Source organism: Coregonus lavaretus, assembly GCF_964263955.1.
Source record: "Coregonus lavaretus genome assembly, contig: HAP1_SCAFFOLD_2630, whole genome shotgun sequence".
NCBI classification, from domain to species: domain Eukaryota; kingdom Metazoa; phylum Chordata; class Actinopteri; order Salmoniformes; family Salmonidae; genus Coregonus; species Coregonus lavaretus.
The window spans coordinates 39,558-58,906 of NW_028156853.1; the positions used below are offsets into that span (position 1 = coordinate 39,558).

The window sequence follows — 19,349 nt, forward strand, 5'->3', positions numbered from 1 at the left end:
TATAGAGAGAGATCTCTGGCTGAAGACCAGCCATGGTGTCACGGTGATATCTGCACCCCCTCTCCTGGCATTTGGGTTGGCTGGCTGTGGGGTGTTGTGGGTAATGTAGTCCAGAGGGGGTTCAAAGGAAAACCGGGAGGTTAAGGTAGAACCTGTGTATATCTAGGATCAGATTTCCCTGGCCTCAACCCCTAACCTCCACCACTAGAGACAGGAGTTAACATCTGACTCCAGGCCTGTAGTTAACGGGCAGTGTTAGTATGAGACAGGAGTTAACTACAGTCCTGGAGTCAGATGTTAACGGGCAGTGTTTAGTATGAGACAGGAGTTAACATCTGACTCCAGGCCTGGAGTTAACGGGCAGTGTTAGTATGAGACAGGAGTTAACATCTGACTCCAGGGCTGTAGTTAACGGGCAGTGTTAGTATGAGACAGGAGTTAACTACAGTCCTGGAGTCAGATGTTAACGGGCAGTGTTTAGTATGAGACAGGAGTTAACATCTGACTCCAGGCCTGTAGTTAACGGGCAGTGTTTAGTATGAGACAGGAGTTAACATCTGACTCCAGGCCTGTAGTTAACGGGGCAGTGTTAGTATGAGACAGGAGTTAACATCTGACTCCAGGCCTGTAGTTAACGGGCAGTGTTTAGTATGAGACAGGAGTTAACATCTGACTCCAGGCCTGTAGTTAACGGGGCAGTGAGGGGGGATGAGACAGGAGTTAACATCTGACTCCAGGCCTGTAGTTAACGGGGCAGTGTTTAGTATGAGACAGGAGTTAACATCTGACTCCAGGCCTGTAGTTAACGGGGCAGTGTTAGTATGAGACAGGAGTTAACATCTGACTCCAGGGCTGTAGTTAACGGGGCAGTGTTAGTATGAGACAGGAGTTAACATCTGACTCCAGGCCTGTAGTTAACGGGCAGGTCTTTATCTCACTGTCATAATCATCTGTATATTATTATTATTATTATTATTACTCTGTAATCACTGTTCATATCAGCTGTTTGTAACGAACTATCAACAGGGCCACAGTGTGGATGGGACAGATTTGGCCACAATTGGATTAACAGTAATCTACCTGCAAGATCATTAACACGCACCACTTGACTAAAACCCAACAGGGAGCCACACATGGACAGCAGGACACCTGAACATACAAACTGTTGTTGTTTATGACTGTTTTATTTACTATTAGATGGAAATCCATAGTAACGTGTTTCTGGACCGTTTACAAGCTAGACCATGTAGCACCTCTTTCTGTCTGTCCTCTCTCTCTCTCTCTCTCTCTCTCTCTCTCTCTCTACCATCCTACCATATAGACTGTTCCCATCCTACCATGTAGACTGTACCATCAGACTGTTCCCATCCTACCATATAGACTGTTACCATCCTACCATATAGACTGTTACCATCCTACCATATAGACTGTTACCGTCCTACCATATAGACTGTTACATCCTACCATATAGACTGTTACCGTCCTACCATATAGACTGTTACCATCCTACCATATAGACTGTTACCGTCCTACCATATAGACTGTTACCGTCCTACCATATAGACTGTTACCGTCCTACCATATAGACTGTTACCGTCCTACCATATAGACTGTTACATCCTACCATATAGACTGTTACCGTCCTACCATATAGACTGTTACCGTCCTACCATATAGACTGTTACCATCCTACCATATAGACTGTTACCGTCCTACCATATAGACTGTTCCCATCCTACCATATAGACTGTTCCCATCCTACCATATAGACTGTTACCGTCCTACCATGTAGACTGTTCCCATCCTACCATATAGACTGTTCCCATCCTACCATATAGACTGTTCCCATCCTACCATATAGACTGTTACCGTCCTACCATGTAGAATAGATACTCCTTCAGTTGAACACTTCCTCTACCATTTGTTTGTTCAAATCACTGCCAATGTTACTGTGTGGAGGAAGGAGTGTGCAGTGGTAATAGTAGTGAGCTAGCGCCCTCCCCTGGACTGGACTGGTATTACAGCTGAGGCCACAGGACCCTTTCTACCTAGCGCCCTCCCCTGGACTGGACTGGTATTACAGCTGAGACCACAGGACCCTTAATACCTAGCGCCCTCCCCTGGACTGGACTGGTATTACAGCTGAGACCACAGGACCCTTAATACCTAGCGCCCTCCCCTGGACTGGACTGGTATTACAGCTGAGACCGCAGGACCCTTTCTACCTAGCGCCCTCCCATGGACTGGACTGGTATTACAGCAGAGACCACAGGACGCTTTCTACTCAGGCACAGGGAGGGGCAGCTCAGAACCTGGGGGTGTTTGTTTGGGGTCCTGACTGATCCTCTGCAAAAATGGATACATTTTTTTCCCACAATGCTTCATTCTGTGTTTAGTGCTGAAAACCTAGTTTTGCCAGGTCTTCTTCTTTGCCGCTATGATATGTAGCTCTGTCAGTGTGTCGTTACTAGGCTTTCACAGACAACATTATGACACCGATTCCTTTCTGATAATGTCCCCATGTTGCTGTTATTCCAATGTTCTATTTACACTTTCATATGTCTGGGAGCAGGCTGCTTGTGTCTGAATGGTGCGCTAACCCGGTTGGCATTATAACTGTAATATAATTTATATCATTTGTACTATTGTAACATAATTGTGTCCTTTTTATTCTGTCATTCGTTCCTGGGTTTTGTAGGAGCACGGGACCAGTGTGGTATTTTTTTAACACCGTTCTAAACCGCGGCACACCAGCTTCACCTGGAGCTGCTATGGGCCAATAAAATGGATCACCTTCAGCACTGACGCCTCCCTGTGTGTGTGTGTGTTAGATATACATTTACATTTCAGTCATTTTAGCAGACGCTCTTATCCAGAGCGACTTACAGTTAGTGAGTGCATACATTATTTTATTTGTTTATACTGGCCCCCCCGTGGGAATCGAACCCCACAACCCTGGCGTTGCAAACGCCATGCTCTACCCAACTGAGCTACATCCCCTGCCGGCCATTCCCTCCCCTACCCTGGACGACGCTGGGCCAATTATGCGCCGCCCCATGGGGTCTCCCGGTCGCGGCCGGCTAAGACAGAGCCTGGATTCGAACCAGGATCTCTAGTGCCTTAGACCACTGCGCCAGTCGGGAGACTACACTATAAACTGTAGTGAACCTGACGTTCTCCAGACCGCAAAAGGTTACGGTCACTGCCCTCAGTCACGGAGTTGCCATTTATCCCCGACCGAATCGCTGCAAGAGACTAGTTTGTGTGTGTGTGTGTTACCGCTGCGCAGCTCGAAACGCACAGTACAGCCATGGGCGTATTCATTAGTCGCTAAATATTTCGCAAACGTTTTGCAACGAAAACAAGAGTTTCCAATGGACAAATTCAGGTAGGTTCCCGCCCCCCCCCCCCCCCGTTTCGTTTGCACCGTTCCGTTTTAGTTTCTAGAGTAAACGGTTTTGCAACGGGCCAAAAAATGTTTTGCTTACGGTCTGTGAACTATTTAATGACATCAACTCTCACGTTTTCTACTGTAATACAGCGAGCCAACTGTCATGTGAATTTCTATCTCTAATTCACCCCTAAGCTTGAATCATTACCAGAGGTTGTAAGGCTCTGGTTTTAATCATCAATGATTCAAGGTCCACAACCCACAAGTATGATCTGTATATTTATTCATGGAGAGCTCTGGCGCCAAAAACACAAACATACGATTTTATACCTCCTGAACTTGACTCCTCCCACCTTTAGGTGGCTTTTCTAAACAGTTCCCGCCTTCCCCCTTGAATGTTTAGTACCGCCCCCTCTGTTAGTGGGTTGACACTACATGATAATTCTAACATTTATACTGTATTTGGGGTGAAATCCTTTAGTCATTATTCTTAAAATCCAAATTAATCTAACACCAACAGAGGGAGAGACGCGGACTACACCTTTACTCTGAATACGCACTGCACATTTTATTATCGGTCACAATACAACACAGAACACATTGAATCCAGGCAGTCGAGTATCAGATCAAAGCTTTAACCGCCGGTAGCCGACACACTGCATAGCTGATGGTTTTTTATGCGTTGTTGGAGCTGTCCAATCGTGTTGGATCAGCTGCCCCTTGTGATCGTTGTCATGGAGCCACAACCATCCCGCTAGCGTTTAAGAAGTTCAGAAGGAGAAAGGTGGCGGGGCACAATCGGCCCAGCGTCGTCCGGGTTTGGCCGGTTGTAGGCCGTCATTGTAAATAAGAATTTGTTGTGCCTAGTTAAATTTACATTTACGTCATTTAGCAGACGCTCTTATCCAGAGCGACTTACAAATTGGAATAAAGGTAAAAAAAAAAAAATATATATATATATATATATATAGAAGTAATGACGCTCAAAATGAGGTTTTCAAACAGCCTAATCAAGGTGGAGATTACATCTGAATTTGTAAACAAGGCTGCATGGGATTTCAGAAACAATTTCATTTGGATAGTCCATCTGTAGATCAGTAACATTTCATTTGGATAGTCCATCTGTAGATCAGTAACATTTCATTTGGATAGTCCATCTGTAGATCAGTAACATTTCATTTGGATAGTCCATCTGTAGATCAGTAACATTTCATTTGGATAGTCCATCTGTAGATCAGTAACATTTCATCTAATCTAAAAGCAACCCTTATCCCGACCTTAACCCTTACCATAAGCAGTTGCTTATCGACAGATAGTTTGTTGATCGTATGACCATCAAAATCCAGACTATTCAAATAAAGTGTGGGGTGGGGTGGGGTGGGGTCCCTCTCTCTCAGGGTGGGGGGGGGGTCCCTCTCTCAGGGTGGGGGGGTCCTCTCTCCACCAATCTATATGGTGGAAGCTCCCCTGTATAACAGTATCTGGATAGGTGGAATCTATATGGTAGAAGCTTCCCTGTATAACAGTATCTGGATAGGTGGAATCTATATGGTAGAAGCTTCCCTGTATAACAGTATCTGGATAGGTGGAATCTATATGGTAGAAGCTTCCCTGTACGACAGTATCTGGATAGGTGGAATCTATATGGTGGAAGCTCCCCTGTATAACAGTATCTGGATAGGTGGAATCTATATGGTGGAAGCTCCCCTGTATAACAGTATCTGGATAGGTGGAATCTATATGGTGGAAGCTCCCCTGTATACCAGTATCTGGATAGGTGGAATCTATATGGTAGAAGCTTCCCTGTATAACAGTATCTGGATAGGTGGAATCTATATGGTGGAAGCTTCCCTGTATAACAGTATCTGGATAGGTGGAATCTATATGGTGGAAGCTCCCCTGTATAACAGTATCTGGATAGGTGGAAGCTTCCCTGTATAACAGTATCTGGATAGGTGGAATCTATATGGTGGAAGCTCCCCTGTATAACAGTATCTGGATAGGTGGAATCTATATGGTGGAAGCTTCCCTGTATAACAGTATCTGGATAGGTGGAATCTATATGGTGGAAGCTTCCCTGTATAACAGTATCCGGATAGGTGGAATCTATATGGTGGAAGCTTCCCTGTACGACAGTATCCAGATAGGTGGAATCTATATGGTGGAAGCTCCCCTGTATAACAGTATCTGGATAGGTGGAATCTATATGGTGGAAGCTTCCCTGTATAACAGTATCTGGATAGGTGGAATCTATATGGTGGAAGCTTCCCTGTTCCTCCAGGCTGGAGCCCAGACATCACCGTATCTCTAACACCTACAGTATCCAGCTGCTCCTGATGATGAGACCAGACACACACACAGGGGTGAGGGAGGGAGATCGGGTAGTCTTGGTCCGTGTGTGTCCGTCACGTGCTGTACGGCTGGTCTCCCGGTCCGACGCCGGCGGCAGCAGTGTGTGTGTGTGTGTCCGTCACGTGCTGTACGGCTGGTCTCCCGGTCCGACGCCGGCGGCAGCAGTGTGTGTGTGTGTCCGTCACGTGCTGTACGGCTGGTCTCCCGGTCCGACGCCGGCGGCAGCAGTGTGTGTGTGGGCGGTCTCGGTAGGCGTGGTGTCATAACCCAGTCTCTTCATGTCTTTAGTCACGATGTTGAAGGAGAGAGAAACGAAACCCTGAGAACGAACCCTGGTCACTGAGAGAAAGAGAGAGATATGGTAGTGAGTGAGAGAAATGGCAGTGAGAGAGAGATATGGCAGTGAGAGAGAGATATGGCAGTGAGAGAGAGATATGGCAGTGAGAGAGAGATATGGTAGTGAGAGAGAGATATGGCAGTGAGAGAGAGATATGGCAGTGAGAGAGAAATATGGCAGTGAGAGATAGAGAGAGAAGTCTCCAGGATATCTAAGGCCAGGATCCATTTAAAGGCAGTACCACCATTCCAATGTGCTTTATAAAGGGATTTATGCTCCTGCCGACGTGTGCAGCGGTGACCATGAATGGGATCTATGAACGTTGAGGGAAATTGAAGCATTGTTGGAAGTGCAGTGAGAAGCAACACACCTTTTGAATGAATCCCGGCAGAAATCTCCCAAACACACAGAAACACAGCCTACCTTCTCTGCCCTCTCCCAAACACACAGAAACCCATCCTACCTTCTCTGCCCTCTCCCAAACACACAGAAACCCAGCCTACCTTCTCTGCCCTCTCCCAAACACACAGAAACACAGCCTACCTTCTCTGCCCTCTCCCTGGGCCACCACAGAAACACAGCCTACCTTCTCTGCCCTCTCCCTGGGCCACCACAGAAACACAGCCTACCTTCTCTACCCTCTCCCTGGGCCACCACAGAAACACAGCCTACCTTCTCTGCCCTCTCCCTGGGCCACCACAGAAACACAGCCTACCTTCTCTGCCCTCTCCCTGGGCCACCACAGAAACACAGCCTACCTTCTCTGCCCTCTCCCTGGGCCACCACAGAAACACAGCCTACCTTCTCTGCCCTCTCCCTGGGCCACCACAGAAACACAGCCTACCTTCTCTGCCCTCTCCCTGGGCCACCACAGAAACACAGCCTACCTTCTCTGCCCTCTCCCTGGGCCACCACAGAAACACAGCCTACCTTCTCTGCCCTCTCCCTGGGCCACCACAGAAACACAGCCTACCTTCTCTGCCCTCTCCCTGGGCCACCACAGAAACACAGCCTACCTTCTCTGCCCTCTCCCTGGGCCACCACAGAAACACAGCCTACCTTCTCTGCCCTCTCCCTGGGCCACCACAGAAACACAGCCTACCTTCTCTGCCCTCCCCCAAACACACAGAAACACAGCCCACCTTCTCTGCCCTCTCCCAAACACACTGAAACACAGCCTACCTTCTCTGCCCTCTCCCTGGGCCACCACAGAAACACAGCCTACCTTCTCTGCCCTCTCCCTGGGCCACCACAGAAACACAGCCTACCTTCTCTGCCCTCTCCCAAACACACAGAAACACAGCCTACCTTCTCTGCCCTCTCCCTGGGCCACCACAGAAACACAGCCTACCTTCTCTGCCCTCTCCCAAACACACAGAAACACAGCCTACCTTCTCTGCCCTCTCCCTGGGCCACCACAGAAACACAGCCTACCTTCTCTGCCCTCTCCCTGGGCCACCACAGAAACACAGCCTACCTTCTCTGCCCTCTCCCTGGGCCACCACAGAAACACAGCCTACCTTCTCTGCCCTCTCCCTGGGCCACCACAGAAACACAGCCTACCTTCTCTGCCCTCTCCCTGGGCCACCACAGAAACACAGCCTACCTTCTCTGCCCTCTCCCTGGGCCACCACAGAAACACAGCCTACCTTCTCTGCCCTCTCCCTGGGCCACCACAGAAACACAGCCTACCTTCTCTGCCCTCTCCCTGGGCCACCACAGAAACACAGCCTACCTTCTCTGCCCTCTCCCTGGGCCACCACAGAAACACAGCCTATCTTCTCTGCCCTCTCCCTGGGCCACCACAGAAACACAGCCTACCTTCTCTGCCCTCTCCCTGGGCCACCACAGAAACACAGCCTACCTTCTCTGCCCTCTCCCTGGGCCACCACAGAAACACAGCCTACCTTCTCTGCCCTCTCCCTGGGCCACCACAGAAACACAGCCTACCTTCTCTGCCCTCTCCCTGGGCCACCACAGAAACACAGCCTACCTTCTCTGCCCTCTCCCTGGGCCACCACAGAAACACAGCCTACCTTCTCTGCCCTCTCCCAAACACACAGAAACACAGCCTACCTTCTCTGCCCTCTCCCTGGGCCACCACAGAAACACAGCCTACCTTCTCTGCCCTCTCCCTGGGCCACCACAGAAACACAGCCTACCTTCTCTGCCCTCTCCCAAACACACAGAAACACAGCCTACCTTCTCTGCCCTCTCCCTGGGCCACCACAGAAACACAGCCTACCTTCTCTGCCCTCTCCCTGGGCCACCACAGAAACACAGCCTACCTTCTCTGCCCTCTCCCTGGGCCACCACAGAAACACAGCCTACCTTCTCTGCCCTCTCCCTGGGCCACCACAGAAACACAGCCTACCTTCTCTGCCCTCTCCCTGGGCCACCACAGAAACACAGCCTACCTTCTCTGCCCTCTCCCTGGGCCACCACAGAAACACAGCCTACCTTCTCTGCCCTCTCCCTGGGCCACCACAGAAACACAGCCTACCTTCTCTGCCCTCTCCCTGGGCCACCACAGAAACACAGCCTACCTTCTCTGCCCTCTCCCTGGGCCACCACAGAAACACAGCCTACCTTCTCTGCCCTCTCCCTGGGCCACCACAGAAACACAGCCTACCTTCTCTGCCCTCTCCCTGGGCCACCACAGAAACACAGCCTACCTTCTCTGCCCTCTCCCTGGGCCACCACAGAAACACAGCCTACCTTCTCTGCCCTCTCCCTGGGCCACCACAGAAACACAGCCTACCTTCTCTGCCCTCTCCCAAACACACAGAAACACAGCCTACCTTCTCTGCCCTCTCCCTGGGCCACCACAGAAACACAGCCTACCTTCTCTGCCCTCTCCCTGGGCCACCACAGAAACACAGCCTACCTTCTCTGCCCTCTCCCTGGGCCACCACAGAAACACAGCCTACCTTCTCTGCCCTCTCCCTGGGCCACCACAGAAACACAGCCTACCTTCTCTGCCCTCTCCCTGGGCCACCACAGAAACACAGCCTACCTTCTCTGCCCTCTCCCTGGGCCACCACAGAAACACAGCCTACCTTCTCTGCCCTCTCCCTGGGCCACCACAGAAACACAGCCTACCTTCTCTGCCCTCTCCCTGGGCCACCACAGAAACACAGCCTACCTTCTCTGCCCTCTCCCTGGGCCACCACAGAAACACAGCCTACCTTCTCTGCCCTCTCCCAAACACACAGAAACACAGCCTACCTTCTCTGCCCTCTCCCTGGGCCACCACAGAAACACAGCCTACCTTCTCTGCCCTCTCCCAAACACACAGAAACACAGCCTACCTTCTCTGCCCTCTCCCAAACACACAGAAACACAGCCTACCTTCTCTGCCCTCTCCCAAACACACAGAAACACAGCCTACCTTCTCTGCCCTCTCCCTGGGCCACCACAGAAACACAGCCTACCTTCTCTGCCCTCTCCCAAACACACAGAAACACAGCCTACCTTCTCTGCCCTCTCCCTGGGCCACCACAGAAACACAGCCTACCTTCTCTGCCCTCTCCCAAACACACAGAAACACAGCCTACCTTCTCTGCCCTCTCCCAAACACACAGAAACACAGCCTACCTTCTCTGCCCTCTCCCAAACACACAGAAACACAGCCTACCTTCTCTGCCCTCTCCCTGGGCCACCACAGAAACACAGCCTACCTTCTCTGCCCTCTCCCTGGGCCACCACAGAAACACAGCCTACCTTCTCTGCCCTCTCCCTGGGCCACCACAGAAACACAGCCTACCTTCTCTGCCCTCTCCCTGGGCCACCACAGAAACACAGCCTACCTTCTCTGCCCTCTCCCAAACACACAGAAACACAGCCTACCTTCTCTGCCCTCTCCCTGGGCCACCACAGAAACACAGCCTACCTTCTCTGCCCTCTCCCTGGGCCACCACAGAAACACAGCCTACCTTCTCTGCCCTCTCCCTGGGCCACCACAGAAACACAGCCTACCTTCTCTGCCCTCTCCCTGGGCCACCACAGAAACACAGCCTACCTTCTCTGCCCTCTCCCTGGGCCACCACAGAAACACAGCCTACCTTCTCTGCCCTCTCCCTGGGCCACCACAGAAACACAGCCTACCTTCTCTGCCCTCTCCCTGGGCCACCACAGAAACACAGCCTACCTTCTCTGCCCTCTCCCTGGGCCACCACAGAAACACAGCCTACCTTCTCTGCCCTCTCCCTGGGCCACCACAGAAACACAGCCTACCTTCTCTGCCCTCTCCCTGGGCCACCACAGAAACACAGCCTACCTTCTCTGCCCTCTCCCTGGGCCACCAAAGAAACACAGCCTACCTTCTCTGCCCTCTCCCTGGGCCACCACAGAAACACAGCCTACCTTCTCTGCCCTCTCCCAAACACACAGAAACACAGCCTACCTTCTCTGCCCTCTCCCTGGGCCACCACAGAAACACAGCCTACCTTCTCTGCCCTCTCCCTGGGCCACCACAGAAACACAGCCTACCTTCTCTGCCCTCTCCCTGGGCCACCACAGAAACACAGCCTACCTTCTCTGCCCTCTCCCTGGGCCACCACAGAAACACAGCCTACCTTCTCTGCCCTCTCCCTGGGCCACCACAGAAACACAGCCTACCTTCTCTGCCCTCTCCCTGGGCCACCACAGAAACACAGCCTACCTTCTCTGCCCTCTCCCTGGGCCACCACAGAAACACAGCCTACCTTCTCTGCCCTCTCCCTGGGCCACCACAGAAACACAGCCTACCTTCTCTGCCCTCTCCCTGGGCCACCACAGAAACACAGCCTACCTTCTCTGCCCTCTCCCAAACACACAGAAACACAGCCTACCTTCTCTGCCCTCTCCCTGGGCCACCACAGAAACACAGCCTACCTTCTCTGCCCTCTCCCAAACACACAGAAACACAGCCTACCTTCTCTGCCCTCTCCCAAACACACAGAAACACAGCCTACCTTCTCTGCCCTCTCCCAAACACACAGAAACACAGCCTACCTTCTCTGCCCTCTCCCTGGGCCACCACAGAAACACAGCCTACCTTCTCTGCCCTCTCCCAAACACACAGAAACACAGCCTACCTTCTCTGCCCTCTCCCTGGGCCACCACAGAAACACAGCCTACCTTCTCTGCCCTCTCCCAAACACACAGAAACACAGCCTACCTTCTCTGCCCTCTCCCAAACACACAGAAACACAGCCTACCTTCTCTGCCCTCTCCCAAACACACAGAAACACAGCCTACCTTCTCTGCCCTCTCCCTGGGCCACCACAGAAACACAGCCTACCTTCTCTGCCCTCTCCCTGGGCCACCACAGAAACACAGCCTACCTTCTCTGCCCTCTCCCTGGGCCACCACAGAAACACAGCCTACCTTCTCTGCCCTCTCCCTGGGCCACCACAGAAACACAGCCTACCTTCTCTGCCCTCTCCCTGGGCCACCACAGAAACACAGCCTATCTTCTCTGCCCTCTCCCTGGGCCACCACAGAAACACAGCCTACCTTCTCTGCCCTCTCCCTGGGCCACCACAGAAACACAGCCTACCTTCTCTGCCCTCTCCCTGGGCCACCACAGAAACACAGCCTACCTTCTCTGCCCTCTCCCTGGGCCACCACAGAAACACAGCCTACCTTCTCTGCCCTCTCCCTGGGCCACCACAGAAACACAGCCTACCTTCTCTGCCCTCTCCCTGGGCCACCACAGAAACACAGCCTACCTTCTCTGCCCTCTCCCTGGGCCACCACAGAAACACAGCCTACCTTCTCTGCCCTCTCCCTGGGCCACCACAGAAACACAGCCTACCTTCTCTGCCCTCTCCCTGGGCCACCACTTTAGGATCAGTGAACTCTGGACGCCGACCCAGCAGCCAACTGGAGAGAGAACACACACACACACACTTAGCACCCAGCATTTAACACAATACACACAGTAACAGACACACTATAACAGACAACCGGCAACAGACACACAGCAACAGACACACGTTACCTTGTGAATTTCTGTAGTCTTGATGTGGATTCAGGAACAAACATCGGGATGGTTCTGGTGTGTCTGAAAACAAGAGATTACATTAGAGGGGATGGAGAGATACTGACTGTCCAGGAGTGAAGGAGATGGAGAGATACTGACTGTCCAGGAGTGAAGGAGATGGAGAGATACTGACTGTCCAGGAGTGAAGGGGATGGAGAGATACTGACTGTCCAGGAATGAAGGAGAGGAGAGAGGAGAGATACTGACTGTCCAGGAGTGAAGGAGATGGAGAGAGGAGAGATACTGACTGTCCAGGAGTGAAGGAGATGGAGAGAGGAGAGATACTGACTGTGAAGGAGATGGAGAGAGGAGAGATACTGACTGTCCAGGAGTGAAGGAGATGGAGAGAGGAGAGATACTGACTGTCCAGGAGTGAAGGAGATGGAGAGATACTGACTGTCCAGGAGTGAAGGAGATGGAGAGAGGAGAGATACTGACTGTGAAGGAGATGGAGAGAGGAGAGATACTGACTGTCCAGGAGTGAAGGAGATGGAGAGAGGAGAGATACTGACTGTCCAGGAGTGAAGGAGATGGAGAGATACTGACTGTCCAGGAGTGAAGGAGATGGAGAGAGGAGAGATACTGACTGTCCAGGAGTGAAGGAGATGGAGAGAGGAGAGATACTGACTGTGAAGGAGATGGAGAGAGGAGAGATACTGACTGTCCAGGAGTGAAGGAGATGGAGAGAGGAGAGATACTGACTGTCCAGGAGTGAAGGAGATGGAGAGATACTGACTGTCCAGGAGTGAAGGAGATGGAGAGAGGAGAGATACTGACTGTCCAGGAGTGAAGGAGATGGAGAGATACTGACTGTCCAGGAGTGAAGAGGATGGAGAGATACTGACTGTCCAGGAATGAAGGAGAGGAGAGAGGAGAGATACTGACTGTCCAGGAGTGAAGGAGATGGAGAGAGGAGAGATACTGACTGTCCAGGAGTGAAGGAGATGGAGAGAGGAGAGATACTGACTGTGAAGGAGATGGAGAGAGGAGAGATACTGACTGTCCAGGAGTGAAGGAGATGGAGAGAGGAGAGATACTGACTGTGAAGGAGATGGAGAGAGGAGAGATACTGACTGTCCAGGAGTGAAGAGGATGGAGAGAGGAGAGATACTGACTGTCCAGGAGTGAAGGAGATGGAGAGATACTGACTGTCCAGGAGTGAAGGAGATGGAGAGATACTGACTGTCCAGGAGTGAAGGAGATGGAGAGAGGAGAGATACTGACTGTCCAGGAGTGAAGGAGAGGAGAGATACTGACTGTCCAGGAGTGAAGGAGATGGAGAGATACTGACTGTCCAGGAGTGAAGGGGATGGAGAGAGGAGAGATACTGACTGTCCAGGAGTGAAGGGGATGGAGAGAGGAGAGATACTGACTGTCCAGGAGTGAAGGGGATGGAGAGAGGAGAGATACTGACTGTCCAGGAGTGAAGGGGATGGAGAGAGGAGAGATACTGACTGTCCAGGAGTGAAGGGGATGGAGAGAGGAGAGATACTGACTGTCCAGGAGTGAAGGAGATGGAGAGAGGAGAGATACTGACTGTCCAGGAGTGAAGGAGATGGAGAGAGGAGAGATACTGACTGTCCAGGAGTGAAGGGGATGGAAAGATACTGACTGTCCAGGAGTGAAGGAGATGGAGAGAGGAGAGATACTGACTGTCCAGGAGTGAAGGAGATGGAGAGAGGAGAGATACTGACTGTGAAGGGGATGGAGAGAGGAGAGATACTGACTGTCCAGGAGTGAAGGGGATATGTGTTGCTCCGTATCCTCTGACCACATCGTTACCAAACGTATCAGGACCATACACACTCACCACGATCTGAGGCCCTGGGAACACACACACAAGAGTGTTAGAGCTATGGCATCATGAAATGTGTGGTATGGTAAGACGTGTGTGGGTGTGTCTCACAGCCTAAGGGGTTGGTGCTCTTGAAGGTGATCTCCAGAGGAAAGTTCCAGATCATTCTTTGAGGAGAGTCTCTGCCTTTAGACGTAATCTGAGATATACCTTCCTCTAGGCCCTGGAGAGGGAGGATGGGAGAGGAGGAGGAGGGAGAGGGGTTGGGAGGGGAGAGGAGGAGGAGGGAGGGGTTGGGAGAGGCTGAGAGGAGAGAGGGGGGGGGGGGGGGGGGTGGGGGGTGAGAGGAGGGGAGGGGGTGAGGGGAGGGAGAGAGGGGAGGGAGAGAGGGGGTGAGGAGAGGGAGGGTGAGGAGAGGGAGGGAGCGGGGGTGAGAGGGAAGGGAGAGGGGTTGGGAGATGGTGAGAGGAGGGGGAGGGGGAGGGAGAGGAGAGGGAGAGAGAGAGAGATGGAGAGGGGAGGAGGACAGAGATGGAGCGGGAGAGAGGAGAGGAGGGAGGGAGGGAAAAGGATGGGTGGAGAGAGAAAGGGAGCGGGGAGGAGAGGTGAAGAGGTGAGGGAGAGATATTGATGACTCATTCAAAACAACTGGGAACTCGGAAAAATACGAGGTCAAATCATGACGTCTGTGATCTTCAGGTCAGAAAGTCGGATCTCTAGAAAGAGGCCCGAATTCCCGAGTTGGATGACCGTTCAAATCGTTTTTCCCCCAGAGTTCCCAGTTGTTTGGAACGCTCGGAAGTCGGAGTTTTCCGAGTTCGCAGTTCCCAGCATCACTGGACATGCAGCTATTTGAGTATTTAGTAGTTGCTAGCTAGCAAAACAAGCGTATTATGTATCTATCCATAGTAACTGAACTTCAGCGTGTTCCAGATGACGCGGTGTGACTCACCGAGGTGGGAGCCCAGTCGTGTCCGTAGACGAAGCAGTATTTACAGTACAGGTCGTCATACTCCGGAAACTGACAACACAACACATCAGATCAGAGAGAATGGGTCGAAGAGCAAATGAACACGGCAGTTTTAAACAACATGTTTATGCTCACTAAAACCAATGACTCATCTTAGCTTGCTAACGTTAGATGCTTAGCTAGCTAGCTTCATAGCTAGCGTTACTAACGTTAGCTAGCTACGCTACTCACATTCGCCCCCTCTATCTGTCCGTTTATCATCAACAGAAACACCGATGGGTTGTTGATAGCCATCCCGCTTCATACGATAACTTAAGAATATAAAAAGTATAGTGATCAAACATAAAAAAAAATATTTTAACTTCGACTATAAAACCGGTAACGTATTGTTCTGTGTTGTGGAGATAACTGGCTTGCTAAATATTTGTGTAGTTCCATTCCCCGTTGCCAGGACGCTTTGCCTACGGCCCGGCGTGAGGGCCAAACTGGATCCAGTCAGTTGAGAAAGCGTTTAGTAAATAAACTGTCCACTAGGTGGTGGTCTTGGACAAGTTTTAAAGTTTTCTTGTCACGTGCACAAGCCACAGCGCGATGCCTTTCTCGCGAGCTCATTTCCCAACAATGCAGTAATCAATATCGATTTATAGTACTATAAAGTATAACAAAAACACACGAAAAATATAAATAAGTAAGCTATATACAGGGTCAGTTCCAATACTATATTAACAATGTGCAGGGATACTGGAGTGATGGAGGTAGATATGTATTGGGGTCAGGTGACTATATACAGGGTCAGTTCCAGTACCATATTAACAATGTGCAGGGATACTGGAGTGATGGAGGTAGATATGTATAGGGGTAAGGTGACTATATACAGGGTCAGTTCCAGTACCATATTAACAATGTGCAGGGATACTGGAGTGATGGAGGTAGATATGTATATATATATGTACAGTCAGCATCTCATCTTATCTCTCAGGTATATGACTCTTAAAATGCCAGTCAGCATCTCATCTTATCTCTCAGGTATATGACTCTTAAACGCCAGTCAGCATCTCATCTTATCTCTCAGGTATATGACTCTTAAACGCCAGTCAGCATCTCATCTTATCTCTCAGGTATATGACTCTTAAAACGCCAGTCAGCATCTCATCTCATCTCATCTCTCAGGTATATGACTCTTAAAACGCCAGTCAGCATCTCATCTTATCTCTCAGGTATATGACTCTTAAACGCCAGTCAGCATCTCATCTTATCTCTCAGGTATATGACTCTTAAACGCCAGTCAGCATCTCATCTTATCTCTCAGGTATATGACTCTTAAACGCCAGTCAGCATCTCATCTCATCTCATCTCTCAGGTATATGACTCTTAAACGCCAGTCAGTATCTCATCTTATCTCTCAGGTATATGACTCTTAAACGCCAGTCAGCATCTCATCTTATCTCTCAGGTATATGACTCTTAAAATGCCAGTCAGCATCTCATCTCATCTCATCTCTCAGGTATATGACTCTTAAACGCCAGTCAGCATCTCATCTTATCTCTCAGGTATATGACTCTTAAACGCCAGTCAGCATCTCATCTTATCTCTCAGGTATATGACTCTTAAACGCCAGTCAGCATCTCATCTTATCTCTCAGGTATATGACTCTTAAACGCCAGTCAGCATCTCATCTTATCTCTCAGGTATATGACTCTTAAAACGCCAGTCAGCATCTCATCTCATCTCTCAGGTATATGACTCTTAAACGCCAGTCAGCATCTCATCTTATCTCTCAGGTATATGACTCTTAAACGCCAGTCAGCATCTCATCTTATCTCTCAGGTATATGACTCTTAAACGCCAGTCAGCATCTCATCTTATCTCTCAGGTATATGACTCTTAAACGCCAGTCAGCATCTCATCTCATCTCATCTTATCTCTCAGGTATATGACTCTTAAACGCCAGTCAGTATCTCATCTCATCTCATCTCTCAGGTATATGACTCTTAAACGCCAGTCAGCATCTCATCTTATCTCTCAGGTATATGACTCTTAAACGCCAGTCAGCATCTCATCTCATCTCATCTTATCTCTCAGGTATATGACTCTTAAACGCCAGTCAGTATCTCATCTCATCTCATCTCTCAGGTATATGACTCTTAAACGCCAGTCAGCATCTCATCTTATCTCTCAGGTATATGACTCTTAAACGCCAGTCAGCATCTCATCTCATCTCATCTCTCAGGTATATGACTCTTAAAACGCCAGTCAGCATCTCATCTTATCTCTCAGGTATATGACTCTTAAACGCCAGTCAGCATCTCATCTCATCTCTCAGGTATATGACTCTTAAACGCCAGTCAGCATCTCATCTTATCTCTCAGGTATATGACTCTTAAACGCCAGTCAGCATCTCATCTCATCTCATCTCTCAGGTATATGACTCTTAAACGCCAGTCAGCATCTCATCTTATCTCTCAGGTATATGACTCTTAAACGCCAGTCAGCATCTCATCTCATCTCTCAGGTATATGACTCTTAAACGCCAGTCAGCATCTCATCTTATCTCTCAGGTATATGACTCTTAAACGCCAGTCAGCATCTCATCTCATCTCATCTCTCAGGTATATGACTCTTAAACGCCAGTCAGCATCTCATCTTATCTCTCAGGTATATGACTCTTAAAACGCCAGTCAGCATCTCATCTCATCTCATCTTATCTCTCAGGTATATGACTCTTAAACGCCAGTCAGCATCTCATCTCATCTCATCTCTCAGGTATATGACTCTTAAAACGCCAGTCAGCATCTCATCTCATCTCTCAGGTATATGACTCTTAAACGCCAGTCAGCATCTCATCTTATCTCTCAGGTATATGACTCTTAAACGCCAGTCAGCATCTCATCTTATCTCTCAGGTATATGACTCTTAAACGCCAGTCAGCATCTCATCTTATCTCTCAGGTATATGACTCTTAAAACGCCAGTCAGCATCTCATCTCATCTCATCTTATCTCTCAGGTATATGACTCTTAAACGCCAGTCAGCATCTCATCTCATCTCATCTCTCAGGTATATGACTCTTAAAACGCCAGTCAGCATCTCATCTCATCTCTCAGGTATATGACTCTTAAACGCCAGTCAGCATCTCATCTCATCTCTCAGGTATATGACTCTTAAACGCCAGTCAGCATCTCATCTTATCTCTCAGGTATATGACTCTTAAACGCCAGTCAGCATCTCATCTCATCTCTCAGGTATATGACCCCTAAACGCCAGTCAGCATCTCATCTCATCTCTCAGGTATATGACTCTTAAACGCCAGTCAGCATCTCATCTCATCTCTCAGGTATATGACTCTTAAACGCCAGTCAGCATCTCATCTCATCTTATCTCTCAGGTATATGACTCTTAAACGCCAGTCAGCATCTCATCTCATCTCATCTCTCAGGTATATGACTCTTAAAACGCCAGTCAGCATCTCATCTTATCTCTCAGGTATATGACTCTTAAACGCCAGTCAGCATCTCATCTCATCTCTCAGGTATATGACTCTTAAACGCCAGTCAGCATCTCATCTCATCTTATCTCTCAGGTATATGACTCTTAAACGCCAGTCAGCATCTCATCTTATCTCTCAGGTATATGACTCTTAAACGCCAGTCAGCATCTCATCTTATCTCTCAGGTATATGACTCTTAAACGCCAGTCAGCATCTCATCTCATCTCTCAGGTATATGACTCTTAAACGCCAGTCAGCATCTCATCTCATCTCTCAGGTATATGACTCTTAAACGCCAGTCAGCATCTCATCTCATCTTATCTCTCAGGTATATGACTCTTAAACGCCAGTCAGCATCTCATCTCATCTCTCAGGTATATGACTCTTAAACGCCAGTCAGCATCTCATCTCATCTCTCAGGTATATGACTCTTAAACGCCAGTCAGCATCTCATCTCATCTTATCTCTCAGGTATATGACTCTAAAACGCCAGTCAGCATCTCATCTTATCTCTCAGGTATATGACTCTTAAACGCCAGTCAGCATCTCATCTCATCTCTCAGGTATATGACTCTTAAACGCCAGTCAGCATCTCATCTTATCTCTCAGGTATATGACTCTTAAACGCCAGTCAGTATCTCATCTTATCTCTCAGGTATATGACTCTTAAACGCCAGTCAGCATCTCATCTCATCTTATCTCTCAGGTATATGACTCTTAAACGCCAGTCAGCATCTCATCTCATCTCTCAGGTATATGACTCTTAAAACGCCAGTCAGCATCTCATCTCATCTCTCAGGTATATGACTCTTAAACGCCAGTCAGTATCTCATCTTATCTCTCAGGTATATGACTCTTAAACGCCAGTCAGCATCTCATCTCATCTCATCTCTCAGGTATATGACTCTTAAACGCCAGTCAGCATCTCATCTTATCTCTCAGGTATATGACTCTTAAACGCCAGTCAGCATCTCATCTTATCTCTCAGGT

General features: G+C 49.5%; 1 protein-coding gene and 1 long non-coding RNA gene across 2 annotated transcripts; both read right to left on the reverse strand.

Moving 5' to 3' along the window:
• Nucleotides 1-5,898: 5,898 nt before the first annotated feature.
• Nucleotides 5,899-15,299, reverse strand: b9d1 (B9 protein domain 1). Its single transcript, XM_084194308.1, has 7 exons — nucleotides 15,105-15,299; nucleotides 14,856-14,924; nucleotides 14,015-14,126; nucleotides 13,836-13,932; nucleotides 12,067-12,129; nucleotides 11,881-11,948; nucleotides 5,899-6,082 (listed from the first exon to the last, which is right to left on the reverse strand). The coding sequence occupies exons 1-7, from the start codon at nucleotides 15,165-15,167 to the stop codon at nucleotides 5,925-5,927; spliced, it is 630 nt and encodes a 209-aa protein (XP_084050434.1). The 5' UTR covers nucleotides 15,168-15,299; the 3' UTR covers nucleotides 5,899-5,924.
• LOC311119634 lies at nucleotides 8,779-9,787 on the reverse strand. The gene is made up of 3 exons (XR_014612010.1): nucleotides 9,352-9,787; nucleotides 9,269-9,308; nucleotides 8,779-8,881 (listed from the first exon to the last, which is right to left on the reverse strand). It is a non-coding gene; the product is annotated as an uncharacterized lncRNA (long non-coding RNA).
• Nucleotides 15,300-19,349: the final 4,050 nt, after the last annotated feature.